Source organism: Alosa pseudoharengus, unplaced genomic scaffold, assembly GCF_046254945.1.
Source record: "Alosa pseudoharengus isolate Yale_2024_CS ecotype anadromous, Long Island Sound unplaced genomic scaffold, YU_APseudo_1.1 YU_APseudo_1.1_scf_19, whole genome shotgun sequence".
Classification (NCBI taxonomy): Eukaryota; Metazoa; Chordata; class Actinopteri; order Clupeiformes; family Clupeidae; genus Alosa; species Alosa pseudoharengus.
Window position 1 is genome coordinate 4187498 of NW_027468657.1, and position 17508 is coordinate 4205005.

At 46.4% G+C, this 17508-nt stretch overlaps 1 protein-coding gene across 2 annotated transcripts in view; it reads right to left on the reverse strand.

Moving 5' to 3' along the window:
* The window catches only part of LOC143132161 (basic helix-loop-helix ARNT-like protein 1), a 22535-nt gene extending 5663 nt beyond the window's left edge, over positions 1-16872 (reverse strand). For both annotated transcript variants that reach the window (XR_012988247.1, XM_076291508.1), the window contains exons 1-13: positions 16792-16872; positions 11523-11781; positions 10994-11141; positions 10851-10871; positions 9392-9430; positions 8896-8928; positions 8460-8617; positions 8052-8131; positions 7550-7642; positions 3240-3357; positions 2735-2884; positions 1665-1911; positions 352-458 (exon numbers count right to left, since the gene is read on the reverse strand). Coding sequence is in view for 1 of the 2 variants with exons in the window: in XM_076291508.1 (XP_076147623.1) it covers positions 352-458; positions 1665-1911; positions 2735-2884; positions 3240-3357; positions 7550-7642; positions 8052-8131; positions 8460-8617; positions 8896-8928; positions 9392-9430; positions 10851-10871; positions 10994-11141; positions 11523-11535 (1207 nt within the window). In the remaining variant the exon portion in view is untranslated. The remainder of the gene's footprint in view (positions 1-351; positions 459-1664; positions 1912-2734; positions 2885-3239; positions 3358-7549; positions 7643-8051; positions 8132-8459; positions 8618-8895; positions 8929-9391; positions 9431-10850; positions 10872-10993; positions 11142-11522; positions 11782-16791) is intronic.
* Between the last annotated feature and the right edge of the window lie 636 nt (positions 16873-17508).

A 17508-nucleotide genomic window follows, 5' to 3' on the forward strand; every position in this document is an offset into this window, starting at 1 on the left:
CTAGAGAGTTCAGGTGACACTAGAGTTCAGGTGACACTAGAGAGAGTTCAGGTGACACTAGAGAGAGTTCAGGTGACACTAGAGAGTTCAGGTGACACTAGAGTTCAGGTGACACTAGAGAGAGTTCAGGTGACACTAGAGTTCAGGTGACACTAGAGAGAGTTCAGGTGACACTAGAGAGAGTTCAGGTGACACTAGAGAGTTCAGGTGACACTAGAGTTCAGGTAACACTAGAGAGAGTTCAGGTGACACTAGAGAGAGTTCAGGTGACACTAGAGAGTTCAGGTGACACTAGAGAGTTCAGGTGACACTAGAGACACTAGAGAGTTCAGGTGACACTAGAGTGACTACCTTGCCGGTGGCACTCGGCCAGGTGTGGGATGTCGTCCTGGTGGAAATACTCGTAGAAGGACGTGCCCAGCAGCTCCTGAGGAAGGTACGCCAGGATGGCCGTGGCCCTGAGACACACACACACACACACATACGCACAGAGACACACACACACACATACGCACAGAGACACACACACACACACACACACACACACATAGAGACATACGCACAGAGACACACACACACGGAGACATACGCACATACACACACACACACACACACCGAGACATACGCACAGATCAAGGAGAGCCATTGAGCCATGTTGAGGAGACACACACACACACAGAGACATACGCACAGAGACACACACACACACACAGATCAAGGAGAGCCATTGAGCCATGTTGAGGAGACACACACACACACAGAGACATACGCACAGAGACACACACGCACACACACACACACACACAGAGACATACACACACACATCCACGGAGACATACGCACAGACACACACACACACACACAGATCAAGGAGAGCCATTGAGCCATGTTGAGAATCAAACTAAAGACTTGTTCAGCAGGTAGAGCAATGGAGGGATCACAGCTCCACAACTGACTTCTGTGTTTGAGTCTGTGTGTGTGTGTGTGTGCATCTGTGTTTGAGTCTGTGTGTGTGAGTGTGTTTTAGTCTGTGTGTGTGTGTGCATCTGTGTGTGTGTGTGTGCATCTGTGTGTGTATGTGTGTGTTTGAATTACACAGAATGTGTGTGTGTGTGTGTGTATGTGTGTGTTTGAGTCTGAGTGTGTGTGCATCTATGTTTGAGTCTGTGTGTGTGTGTGTGTTACTGTGTATTTGTAGTTGGCATGTCTGGCCTAAATTTCACCCTTCTCTGCTTTGGCTAAATTTGGCCATTAAAGGGCAGATCACGCGCACACAAACACACACACATGCACACACACACACACACAAGCTGCTACCCATGGCTCACTTTCGGATATGGCAGCAGGAATGTGGGTGTGTGTGTATAAGAGAAAGAGAGAGTGTGTGTGAGAGAGAGTGTGTGTGTGTGAGAGAGAGTGTGTGTGTGAGAGAGAGTGTGTGTGTGTGAGAGAGAGTGTGTGTGTGTGAGAGAGAGAGAGAGTGTGTGTGTGTGTGAGAGAGAGTGTGTGAGAGAGAGAGAGAGTGTGTGTGTGTGAGAGAGAGTGTGTGTGTGTATGAGAGAGAGAGAGTGTGTGTGTGAGAGAGTGTGTGTGTGTATGAGAGAGAGAGTGTGTGGAGTGTGTGTGATTGCTCTGTGTTGGTTTGCAGCAGGGGTCCCACCCACCTCTGGTCAACGAAGACGAACTTGCCGTCGATGGCGTGTCGCGAGACGTACTCGGTGGGCTTGACGCGGATGTGTGTGTGTGCGGGCGGCAGCAGGATGTGTGTGTGCAGGCGGCCGATGGCCACCAGGCAGCTGAGGTTGCAGCCCTCTCCGTCCGCCTCCCCGTCCTCCTCCACCCCCATCTTAGTGGGCGGCCAGCTCTTCAGGTAGCCCGTGCTGTGGATCGTGCAGAAGCTCTTACGGTCCGCTGTGTGGACACACACACACACACACACACACGCACACGCACACGCACACATACACACACACACACACGCACACGCACACATACACACAAACACGCACACACGCACACTTACACACACACAAGAACACACACACACACACACACAGACCAGGGAAGAAACGCACGCACGCACACACACACACACACACACATACACACACAGACCAGGGGAGAAACGCACGCATGTACATACACACCCACACACACACAGACCGGGGAGAAACGCACGCACACACACACACACACACACATACCATGGGAAGAAACAAACATTATCAATGTTGGCTTCTCTTATTACTCTTATTACACCAAATATGTAGCTTTTATGTTAATGTTATGTTTATACTTATGTTAGTGTGATGTTTATATTTATGTTACAGTAGTGTGATGTTTATATTTATGTTACTGTGATGTTTATATTTATGTTAATGTTATGTTTGTGCAGTATGACAAATGGACCCCAGCAGTAACCCCATTTACAGACATACACACACCAGTGGAGAAAACACACACACACAGACACACACACACACACACACACAGACTGGCGGACACACACACCATGGGAGAAACACACACAGAGCGAGGGAAAAGCATGCACGGTAGCAACGCTGGATTTTACACCAGATAGCTCCCACTGTATGTCTGCATGGGATAATGGTGACTTGCATTTGTTAAGTGTGGAGGACCTTTCCTGTATTTTCCTGCCCTGGTGTGTGTGTGTGTGTGTGTGTGTGCGTGCGTGCATGTGTGTGTGTGTGCTTGTGCATGCGTATGTATTAACCTTTCTTCTTGGAGCAGGTGGAGTTGAAGTCCTTGTCCTCCATCTTGACCTGCGGTCTGTTGCACTTCATCCTGCAGAAGAAAGAGCGGCGTGCACCCGCACAGAGACGAGATGGACCGGGCGCCACGTCTGTCCTCACAGGGAGACCAGCTGTGGGTTACACACACACACGCACGCACACACACACACGCACGCGCGCACACACACACACGCACGCACACACACACACACACACACACACACACACACGCACGCACGCACGCACGCACGCACGCACGCACACACACACACACACACACACTTATTCATTTAGCAGACACATTTAACATTTATCCAAAGTGACTTACAAGTGTACAGACATCATAAGTACTAAAGACAGTGTAGAGGAGAGGTTAACAACACACACACACCAACACGTGTGTGTTCATGCTCACTCTCACTCATCCACTCCGGAACACACACATGCATACACACACACACACACACACACACACACTGTGCGTACTCTTGGCATCGATGAGGCGTTCCCGGGGGGCGGTGTCGGAAGAGGAGAGCTGCTCCTTCACCTTGGCGATGTCTTTAGGGTGCAGGTAGTCAAACAGGCTCTGGCCAATCAGATCGTTCTACAGGGAGAAAGAGGCGGGTCATCAGATCAATCTGGCCAATGAGATTGCTCTAATCTACCTCCAACACTTTGGCCCTATATTGAAATTAAGTGAACTGAATGTCCACAACAGAAAAGAACAAGAGAATACAAATGTGAAAATGGAGTCCAGTACAGATGCACCTCACACTGCCCACTCCACAGACATCATATAATCTACACTATATCATAACCCCTCCAGTACAGATGCACCTCACACTGCCCACTCCACAGACATCATATAATCTACACTATATCATAACCCCTCCAGTACAGATGCCCCTCACACTGCCCACTCCACAGACATCATATAATCTACACTACTGTATATCATAACCCCTCCAGTACAGATGCCCCTCACACTGCCCACTCCACAGACATCATATAATCTACACTATATCATAACCCCTCCAGTACAGATGCCCCTCACACTGCCCACTCCACAGACATCATATAATCTACACTATATCATAACCCCTCCAGTACAGATGCACCTCACACTGCCCACTCCACAGACATCATATAATCTACACTATATCATAACCCCTCCAGTACAGATGCACCTCACACTGCCCACTCCACAGACATCATATAATCTACACTATATCATAACCCCTCCAGTACAGATGCACCTCACACTGCCCACTCCACAGACATCATATAATCTACACTACTGTATATCATAACCCCTCCAGTACAGATGCCCCTCACACTGCCCACTCCACAGACATCATATAATCTACACTACTGTATATCATAACCCCTCCAGTACAGATGCACCTCACACTGCCCACTCCACAGACATCATATAATCTACACTACTGTATATCATAACCCCTCCAGTACAGATGCACCTCACACTGCCCACTCCACAGACATCATATAATCTACACTACTGTATATCATAACCCCTCCAGTACAGATGCCCCTCACACTGCCCACTCCACAGACATCATATAATCTACACTACTGTATATCATAACCCCTCCAGTACAGATGCACCTCACACTGCCCACTCCACAGACATCATATAATCTACACTACTGTATATCATAACCCCTCCAGTACAGATGCCCCTCACACTGCCCACTCCACAGACATCATATAATCTACACTACTGTATATCATAACCCCTCCAGTACAGATGCCCCTCACACTGCCCACTCCACAGACATCATATAATCTACACTACTGTATATCATAACCCCTCCAGTACAGATGCCCCTCACACTGCCCACTCCACAGACATCATATAATCTACACTACTGTATATCATAACCCCTCCAGTACAGATGCCCCTCACACTGCCCACTCCACAGACATCATATAATCTACACTACTGTATATCATAACCCCTCCAGTACAGATGCCCCTCACACTGCCCACTCCACAGACATCATATAATCTACACTACTGTATATCATAACCCCTCCAGTACAGATGCACCTCACACTGCCCACTCCACAGACATCATATAATCTACACTATATCATAACCCCTCCAGTACAGATGCCCCTCACACTGCCCACTCCACAGACATCATATAATCTACACTACTGTATATCATAACCCCTCCAGTACAGATGCCCCTCACACTGCCCACTCCACAGACATCATATAATCTACACTACTGTATATCATAACCCCTCCAGTACAGATGCCCCTCACACTGCCCACTCCACAGACATCATATAATCTACACTACTGTATATCATAACCCCTCCAGTACAGATGCCCCTCACACTGCCCACTCCACAGACATCATATAATCTACACTACTGTATATCATAACCCCTCCAGTACAGATGCCCCTCACACTGCCCACTCCACAGACATCATATAATCTACACTACTGTATATCATAACCCCTCCAGTACAGATGCCCCTCACACTGCCCACTCCACAGACATCATATAATCTACACTACTGTATATCATAACCCCTCCAGTACAGATGCACCTCACACTGCCCACTCCACAGACATCATATAATCTACACTACTGTATATCATAACCCCTCCAGTACAGATGCCCCTCACACTGCCCACTCCACAGACATCATATAATCTACACTATATCATAACCCCTCCAGTACAGATGCACCTCACACTGCCCACTCCACAGACATCATATAATCTACACTACTGTATATCATAACCCCTCCAGTACAGATGCCCCTCACACTGCCCACTCCACAGACATCATATAATCTACACTATATCATAACCCCTCCAGTACAGATGCACCTCACACTGCCCACTCCACAGACATCATATAATCTACACTACTGTATATCATAACCCCTCCAGTACAGATGCCCCTCACACTGCCCACTCCACAGACATCATATAATCTACACTACTGTATATCATAACCCCTCCAGTACAGATGCCCCTCACACTGCCCACTCCACAGACATCATATAATCTACACTACTGTATATCATAACCCCTCCAGTACAGATGCCCCTCACACTGCCCACTCCACAGACATCATATAATCTACACTACTGTATATCATAACCCCTCCAGTACAGATGCCCCTCACACTGCCCACTCCACAGACATCATATAATCTACACTACTGTATATCATAACCCCTCCAGTACAGATGCCCCTCACACTGCCCACTCCACAGACATCATATAATCTACACTACTGTATATCATAACCCCTCCAGTACAGATGCACCTCACACTGCCCACTCCACAGACATCATATAATCTACACTACTGTATATCATAACCCCTCCAGTACAGATGCACCTCACACTGCCCACTCCACAGACATCATATAATCTACACTACTGTATATCATAACCCCTCCAGTACAGATGCACCTCACACTGCCCACTCCACAGACATCATATAATCTACACTACTGTATATCATAACCCCTCCAGTACAGATGCCCCTCACACTGCCCACTCCACAGACATCATATAATCTACACTACTGTATATCATAACCCCTCCAGTACAGATGCACCTCACACTGCCCACTCCACAGACATCATATAATCTACACTACTGTATATCATAACCCCTCCAGTACAGATGCCCCTCACACTGCCCACTCCACAGACATCATATAATCTACACTACTGTATATCATAACCCCTCCAGTACAGATGCCCCTCACACTGCCCACTCCACAGACATCATATAATCTACACTACTGTATATCATAACCCCTCCAGTACAGATGCCCCTCACACTGCCCACTCCACAGACATCATATAATCTACACTACTGTATATCATAACCCCTCCAGTACAGATGCCCCTCACACTGCCCACTCCACAGACATCATATAATCTACACTATATCATAACCCCTCCAGTACAGATGCACCTCACACTGCCCACTCCACAGACATCATATAATCTACACTACTGTATATCATAACCCCTCCAGTACAGATGCACCTCACACTGCCCACTCCACAGACATCATATAATCTACACTACTGTATATCATAACCCCTCCAGTACAGATGCCCCTCACACTGCCCACTCCACAGACATCATATAATCTACTGTATATCATAACCCCTCCAGTACAGATGCACCTCACACTGCCCACTCCACAGACATCATATAATCTACACTACTGTATATCATAACCCCTCCAGTACAGATGCACCTCACACTGCCCACTCCACAGACATCATATAATCTACACTACTGTATATCATAACCCCTCCAGTACAGATGCACCTCACACTGCCCACTCCACAGACATCATATAATCTACACTACTGTATATCATAACCCCTCCAGTACAGATGCACCTCACACTGCCCACTCCACAGACATCATATAATCTACACTACTGTATATCATAACCCCTCCAGTACAGATGCACCTCACACTGCCCACTCCACAGACATCATATAATCTACACTACTGTATATCATAACCCCTCCAGTACAGATGCACCTCACACTGCCCACTCCACAGACATCATATAATCTACACTATATCATAACCCCTCCAGTACAGATGCACCTCACACTGCCCACTCCACAGACATCATATAATCTACACTATATCATAACCCCTCCAGTACAGATGCACCTCACACTGCCCACTCCACAGACAGACTAAAAACTCATTACTGACTACTGATTACTGACAGTGGCACAGCTGAATCGTGTGTGTGTGTGTCACACACCTGGCTGTAGTTGAGAAAATTATAAACAGATTCTGAGACAAAAAGAATCTTCCCCCGATCGCACCCCACAACGAAGAGGAAGCCGTCCGCTGCCTGCAGGAGAAGAGGAAGAGGAGAGAAGGGATGAGGGCATTAGTTATCGCTCATCAGTGACAAGCAGGCCTAGAGTGTGTGTGAGAGGGAGTGTGTGTGTGTGAGTGAGAGTGAGAGAGGGAGTGTGTGTGTGTGTGTGTGTGTGAGAGTGAGAGAGGGAGTGTGTGTGAGTGAGTGTGTGTGTGTGAGAGAGAGGGTGTGTGTTTGTGAGAGAGTGTGTGTGTGTGTGAGAGAGGGAGTGTGTGAGAGAGGGAGTGTGTATGTGTGTGTGTGTCTGAGAGAGAGGGAGTGTGTGTGTGTGTGTGTAAAAGAGGGAGTGTGTGTCTGTGAGAGAGGGAGTGTGTGTGTCTGTGAGAGAGGGAGTGTGTGTGTGTGTGAGAGGGAGTGTGTGTGTGCGAGTGTGTATTACCCTCAGTATGAGCTGCTTCAGCTCATCATCAGACAGGAATGCAGGCTTGTAGTTGGCCTCAGTGTACGGGTTAGCAGCACCTAAACACACACACACACACACATTGAAGACACCAAAGTGAAAAAATCTAATCACTAAAGAAACACACACACACATGCACGCACGTACACACACACGCACACACACACGCACGCACGGACACACACGCACACACACACGCACGCACGGACACACACACACACACACATTCACGCACGGACACACACACACACACATTCACACACACATTCACGCACGGACACACACACACACACATTCACGCACGGACACACACACACACGGACACACACACGCACACATGCACGCACGTACACACACACTCGCACACATGCGTGAGTGTGTTCTGACCTCGTAGGGTCTTCATGTGCTGCACGGCCATGCGCAGCACGGTCAGCTTGTCCAGTTTGCGGGACATGGCGTTACAGGTGGGCACCAGGGAGGCCAGCTCATCAATGAAGCAGTTCATCTTATCACGCCGACGCTTCTCAATCTGGCTATGGGCCTCCCTGCAATGACCAAACACACACACACACACACACACACACAGGCGCGCACACACACACCACACACGCGCACGTACAAACACATGCATGCGCACGCACGCACACACGCACTCACACCACACACGCACGCACACACACACACACACACACAAACTGTTAGATACTAGAGGCCACATACAGTAGTATGCAGATACACTTCATCTGCTGTACATTTGTTTGGGTGTGAGTGTGAGAGAGAGAGAGTTTGAGAGAGAGAGTGTGTGTGTGTGTGCTGTTGGTACCTTGCATGCTTGATGCGACCTTGTTGATCAGCACTGCAGACAGAGAAGAGGATCAGTAAACATTCACACACACACACACACACACACACACATATATGTATATATATAATCACACACACACACACACACACACATATATTTATATATATAATCACACACACACACACACACACACACATATATGTATATATATAATCACACACACACACACACATATATATTTATATATATAATCACACACACACACACACACATATATGTATATATATAATCACACACACACACACATATATTTATATATATAATCACACACACACACACACACACACATATATGTATATATATAATCACACACACACACACACACACACACACATATATTTATATATATAATCACACGCACACACACACACATATATGTATATATATAATCACACACACACACATATATGTATATATATAATCACACACACACACACACACACACACACTCTACCTGCCCAGCTGCTTGTCCTTATCGGTCTCCATGCTGTCACTGTGGAAGAGGAACATAGAGAGAACATGAGCTCTAGAATCAACCACACACACACGCATGCACACACGCACGCACACACGCATGCACACACACACACGCACACATACACACACACACGCACACATACACACACACACGCACACACACACACATGCATGCACACACACACGCACACACACAAAAAGACACAAACATCAATACACACACACACACACACACAAAGATACACACTCACACACAAAGATATACGCGCGCACACACACACACACACACACATATTCAAACACAAAAACATGAACCCCAGAAACCATCTCCAGAAACAACCATCATACACACATACACTCTTATACAAACATACACACACACACACACATACTCTTAATACACACTCACACATACACACACACATACACTCTTATACACACATACACACACACACACATACTCTTAATACACTCTCACACATAAACACACACACTCTTATACACACATACACACACACACACATACACTCTTATACACACACACACACACACACACATACTCTTAATACACACTCACACACACACACATACACTCTTATACACACATACACACACACACACATACACACACACACACACACACACACACATACTCTTAATACACACTCACACATAAACACACACACTCTTATACACACATACACACACACACATACACTCTTATACACACATACACACACACTCTTAATACACACTCACACACACACACATACACTCTTATACACACATACACACAAACACACATACACTCTTATACACACACACACACACACACTCTTAACCCATTTACTCCTAAAATGCCTGTTAAAAACGCCTATAGAATCCTATGGCATTCTAGACTAAATAACCTTATTTCCTGAAGGTTTTCTGAAAACATACTAAAAATTGTCAACGTCTACCAAAATTTAATATCTAAGCCTCTGTAGCACCTAGAAACATGAAATAAAAAGCATGCTGCGCTACGCAGCATCCAGCGGGAGGGTCAATGTTGCGCTACGCAGCATCCAGCGGGAGGGTCAATGTTGCGTCATGCAGCATCCAGCGCGAATGGGTTTACACACTCACACACACACACATACACTCTTATACACACATACACACAAACACACATACACTCTTATACACACACACACACACACACACACACATACTCTTAATACACACATACACACACACACACATACACTCTTATACACACACACACACACACATACTCTTAATACACACATACACACATACACTCTTATACACACATACTCTTAATACACACTCACACATAAACACACACACTCCAACATTAAGGTACGTTCAAACTCAGAAACACTCACACTCATTTAATTAGTGTGTGTGACTTTTAGTATTGTTTAGATACTCACTCAAAAGAAAAGCCATCAAATCTGTGGAAGGACCAAATGTAGAGATTACACATCTGTCAGGGTTCCAACACCAACACACACCCTCCCTCTTGCACTTGGAGTGTGTGTGTGTGTGTGTGTGTGTGTGTGTGTAGCCTACTCACTGGTATTCTGAGGAGCTGTTCTTCCTCTTACGGTTGTAGTCGAGGCCAGTCGTTCCTATGGAACTGCTGATGAGGTCAGCGTTGCCTGGCGACATGAAGTCACTCATGGTGGAGGAAATGTCCATCCTCTGGTCAGCCATCAGCTCCTCTGAAGAGAAAGAGAGAGGAGGAAGAGAGAAAGGGAGAGAGGAGGTGAGAGTGAGAGAGAGGAGGGAGAAGAACACACACACACACACACACACACACATTGGGACTATCATTATTATTGTTAAGATGGTTGCTTAACTCACCACAGATATTAATGAGTGATGGTTGTTAAACTCACCACAGATAATGAGTGATGATTGTTAAACTCACCACAGATATTAATGAGTGATGGTTGTTAAACTTACCACAGATATTAATGAATGATGATTGTTAAACTCACCACAGATATTAATGAGTGATGGTTGTTAAACTCACCACAGATAATGAGTGATGATTGTTAAACTCACCACAGATATTAATGAGTGATGGTTGTTAAACTCACCACAGATATTCATGAGTGCATCTCAGTCTAGCAGTTCTGTAAATCTCTTGCAGGTCCCACGTGATTATGTACATCGGTCACAGGTTCCGTGGTTCTTTAGATCTGTCACAGGTTCTGTGGTTCTTTAGATCTGTCACAGGTTCCGTGGTTATTTAGATCTGTCACAGGTTCCGTGGTTCTTCAGATCTGTCACAGTTTCCGTGTGGTCCTCAGTGGTCTCTCAAGGTCCTAATAGTATTATGGTCAGCACCTCTTCTCTCTAACAAGGGAGAGGAAGGAGAGATATTTGTGTCAGAGTGTGTGTGTGTGTGTGTGTGTGTCTTAAGTCTGTTTAAGACACCTGTACCTTCCTCTCACAACACAGTGTGTGTGTGTGTGTGTGTGTATGGGGAGCAGTCTGATATAACAGTTGATGATGGGGGGGGGGGGGGGCGGCAGTGGGAGTGGGCTTATGCAATGTGGTCGCCCACACACTCTAGAAGATGAGAACCAGTGATAACACTTAACACTTGACAGTCTGTTGTAACAGATAATGAACTGTATTGAGGTTTCACAGGTAAAAGCGTGTGTGTGTGTGTGTGTGTGTGCTCCGAGTGTAACGGAGGCGAACTGAGCTAGCATGCTAGTTGCGCGTGTAAATCCTCACAGCCCTAACCTTAAGAATGCTTCTAACCGCTGAGTTGGAGGCCTGGGCTTTTAGCTCAGTGGTTAGAGCGCTCGACTCCCATGCCGGTGTGTGTCGAGGTGGCGAGTTCGAGGACCGTGAGCGGCGGACGAATTACGGCGAATTCCGACCTTATTACGACCTCTGTTACACGAGGACAATGGCCCTTATGATATAATTGACATGTGTAAGTTGCTTTGGAAAAAAACATCTGCTAAATGAATAAATGTAATGTGTGTGTGTGTTAGGGATGTACCAATTTATTCACAGCAAGTATGAGCATTTTTGTAGTTGCGAGAGAGAAAAAAAAAGAACAGCTAGAAGGTGGAAGAGGAAAGCTTGCGACTAAAGTTAGTCAAGGAGACTTATTAGTTATATTGGTCATTGGAATAAAACCGTAGTTTCTCAAACTGAAGATAGGGTCTAGCATCTGTCTGTTGCTCATGACCTGTAGTTGAAGTGAATTGGGCATTGACTTCGGGTCTTGAAGCATCCTATTATGATCTGACTACCGCTTGAAGCATCCCATAATGATCTAACTACGGTCTTCAGGTGGTCATGTATTCTTGACATGACATAGGTCATGAATTCTTGTAATCTTGCTAGTTTTATGTTTTTGAAGAATTTTTAGTAAAGAGTAAAGGACCACAATATCGGCCCTATGCCGGTATCAGAATCGGTGTGTGTGTGAGAGTGTGTGTGTGAGTTATGGGGATGTAATACATCACAGCTGTTTGGTCGTCTGATCAGCAGTGTGATACAACTGCATCAGCAGAGTGCTCACTGGCTCACTGAAAAAACTCACTGAACAGCAGTTGTGTGTGTGTGTGTGTGTGGGGGGGGGGGGGGGTGCAAGAGGTCCACTGAGCTGATGGCTCTCTTTGTGTGTGTGTGTGAGGTAAGTGGGCTTATGCAATTTGTTCCTGCTTGAGCCTCCCTGCCCACACACACACACACACACACACACACTTTGGAAGATGAGAATCAGTGATAACAAGGGGCATGTTGTTGTAACAGATCATGGACTGTATTGAGGTCTCACAGGTAAATGGGGGAGTGTGTGTGTGTTTGTGTGTGTGTCACATCACAGCTGTTAACAGTGAGTTATGAAAGCAAGTTTAACACACACACACACACACACACACACAGTAAAAAGTAGAGCAGGACTAATGCTTTCCAGTGAATGAGTCTGCTGTGCCCTTAGTCTCCACTGACCCATTTTCTCTTCCTGCGCGCACATACGCACGCACACACACACACACACACACACACACACACACACACACAGACACACACACACACACACACACACACACACACACACACACACACACACAGGAGAATGGGCAGTTTGGTGCTAGAAGGTGAATAAGGAATATCAGGTTATAAGGCTAGCAGGTGTTACTCTCTCGGTGGTGTTCTAGAGTGTGTTGTGGTGCACTAGAGTGTGTTATGGTGTTCTAGAGTGTGTTGTGGTGCACTAGAGTGTGTTATTGTGTTCTAGAGTGTGTTATGGTGTTCTAGAGTGTGTTATGGTGTTCTTTATGTGACCAGTTTTTGTCTTCTTTTCTTATTTTATATTATTTCTTTTGTCTTCTTTCTTATTTTATTTTTACACACACACACACACACTTCGCAGGGCATTTTCAGGACAGAGTATGTAGGCCTATCTTACAGAATTCCTTCCATGAACACACCAGTGTCAGGTTTCTGTCTGAGACTCTCATACGCATGTGCACTGTGTTACGTAAAGTGTGTGCGTGTGTTTATGTGTGCTGTGAGGGGAAGTTTTGAGGGTGTTTTCTGTTGGCTATGAGTGTGTGTGTGTGTGTATATGTATGTGTGTGTGTGTGTGTGTGTGTGTGTAGTAGCTGTGTGTCCTCTTTGCACAGCAGAACAGAGACTTTTTTAACAGATAAATACAGAAATCTCTTACCCATACCACCACACACACACACACACACACACACACACGGGGTGTAAAGGCACACATATCCATACTGAACCGTTAAAGCCCAGTGTACCGAATGTCCCAAATGCAGTCAGTCTTAAACAGTAATCAACAGTAATCAACAGTAATCAACAGTAGGCTTTTTGGCATGTGGGCCATGTTTCAAATTCGAGAGGCTAGCAATACCTACACAGGCTCACCATACCGAATATTGATCAAACTGTAACTTCAATACCAAGGTACACACTGGACCGTGACACACACACACACACATTATATTGATCAAACTGTAACTTCAATACCAAGGTACACACTGGACCGTGACACACACACACACACATTATATTGATCAAACTGTAACTTCAATACCAAGGTACACACTGGACCGTGACACACACACACACACATTATATTGATCAAACTGTAACTTCAATACCAAGGTACACACTGGACCGTGACACACACACACACACATTATATTGATCAAACTGTAACTTCAATACCAAGGTACACACTGGACCGTGACACACACACACACACATTATATTGATCAAACTGTAACTTCAATACCAAGGTACACACTGGACCGTGACACACACACACACACACATTATATTGATCAAACTGTAACTTCAATACCAAGGTACACACTGGACCGTGACACACACACACACACATTATATTGATCAAACTGTAACTTCAATACCAAGGTACACACTGGACCGTGACACACACACACACACACACACACATTATCTATTAGAACACAGAACACAACGTTTCGGTCTCAGACCTTCATCAGATACATTCCCAAGCCAAACAAAACAAACCAACAGAACATAAACCTATCCCACACAACACAGAACTCAAACCTGTTATATGGTACATGTGGAGTCAGTAACGTGTGTGTGTGTGTGCGTGTGTGAGAAACAGCCACCCGACATGACCCACATCTACACACACACACACACACACACTGCCAGGAAGTAGGGCGTGTGCAGTTTCAACAGGAGAGGCAGAGAAATGAGGACATCAGATGACCTCACCATCACCTGTAACACAGGAGCCACCCAGGGCCCCCCTCCCCACACACGGCTCTCTGAGGAGTTGATGATAGTAGTAACAGACTGACTACATCATTGCCTCACACGGTTATGCTGATTTGACCTTCTCATGACCACTGACATACTGAAGTATCCCATAACAACACCCCCGTAGTGCTCCGGTCCTGCACGCTGTTGCTATAACAACACCCCCGTAGTGCTCCGGTCCTGCACGCTGTTGCTATAACAACACCCCGTAGTGCTCCTGTCCTGCACGGTGTTGCTATAACAACACCCCCGTAGTGCTCCGGTCCTGCACGGTGTTGCTATAACAACAGCCCGTAGTGCTCCGGTCCTGCACGGTGTTGCTATAACAACACCCCGTAGTGCTCCTGTCCTGCACGGTGTTGCTATAACAACACCCCCGTAGTGCTCCGGTCCTGCACGGTGTTGCTATAACAACACCCCCGTAGTGCTCCGGTCCTGCACGGTGTTGCTATAACAACACCCCCGTAGTGCTCCGGTCCTGCACGGTGTTGCTATAACAACACCCCGTAGTGCTCCGGTCCTGCACGCTGTCTCTATGCGCTGCTCTGTGTCTGTGTCACCGGCAGTAGAGGGCTCAAGCCCTTAGCAACTCCAGCAGAGGTCTCCAATGCTTATATAGCAACAACGGATGCTGGACTGATGCAGGGCTTCCTGCAGCGGAGTGTGAGCGGCCCAGCAGGACAGGCTAGCCGAGGATCCCAAGCACAGAATGACAGAGTAACAGATCTGACTCCTGTCCTGTGTATGCCCATGCCATCACAGCGTTGTTGTAGCACCATACTGACTGCTCTGCTCGGTTCTGATGCTTTCTGTGGTTATAGGTTCTGTTCGGTATCGCGCTGCAGGAACTAGTCGGTTTAATCCCGAGGCTCTGTGGCCGCTCGCGCCCCGCACTGGAACGTGTCGCGCATAATGACAAGCGGAATAACTGCCTCTTTCATGGGGCCTGCGGAGGGGTCGCTCTCTGTGTGCGAGGCGCACAAAACCGCGCACGCGGCACCACTGGCTTTAACTTGCTGAAACAACAACAGTCACAACACACCGCCGCAACGTCTGCAGCAGCAGCACAAACAGTCAATAATGACAGAGAGCGGAATTTACCTTAACACCACGGGGCTCGCAACGCTACCAAAGTCAATAAAATGCGCACACACACACACACACAGCCTACACTCGGAGAAAATGTAAACATAAGAAGCGGAAGTGAGTGAGGCGTTGATCAATTCATGTCTCAAGACAAACAAGAGGCGATGATGGAACAGCTGACACGCTGAAACTAGCATGAGCACACATCATCAGCTTAATAACCTATAAGACCTTCAGAGTAAAAAGAAACATACACACGCGCGCATCATGTACACAGACTTTGGCATTTAGGCCACAGGGGTGGCGTGGCCGTCTGTATCTTTAGCAGTTATGCGGTTAACTGACAGCCCCATAAAATCCTTCCAGCGGTGTCATAACAAACAGAACGTCATGTTATACCGAAATGAGATTTACACAGTATGGAACACACAAAGCTAGACAGTGTAAGCGTGATCGGAGTGCCATATAGATACTTACGGGATCGGAGAAGCGTGCATATACGCACAATACGGATGAGAGCAATCAGCGCGACTTGCATATGACCTACTTCTGCACTGGAATGACTGCCGTGCCACTAACCTACTTTCTCCGCCAATGAGCTTCCTCCGGAGCGATACGGGCCAGTAGCGCCAGCCCCCTGTAGGCTGCGGTCCATTCACAACGCGCGGGGCGGGACCTGTGCGTTGTTATGTTTCCGCAAACATGTCAGGGATCCATAACAAAGTGGCGGGCACTGAGTGAGTGAGAGGAGCGGAAAAGCTTCTGCCCCAGGAGATAGGAGCAGAGCTGGAAGATGGCAAACAAAAGATCAAAAGCATAAGTACAGTAGCCAAGGCCAACTTAAGATCTATGTGCGAAGCACAGTAGGCCTAGACAAGAGAGTGACATCGTCAAGAGCATGCTATTGAGTTACATCAGATAGATAGATACTGTAGATAGATAGATAGATAGATACTTTATTGATCCCGAAGGGGAAATTCAAGGGTCTCAGTAGCATACAGACATCACACACAACATGCACTTACAGCAGAAATGGTAAACATAAGTATAAGTATAAACATATAACTAAACTCCACTGTACAATAAGACAGTAGAAGATAAGAAAACTAACAAAACTAAATACTAAATACACTATATAAATTAAATTTAAAAAGTCCAATGTGCTTGAGGGTGACCAAGCATAAGACGCTTGTA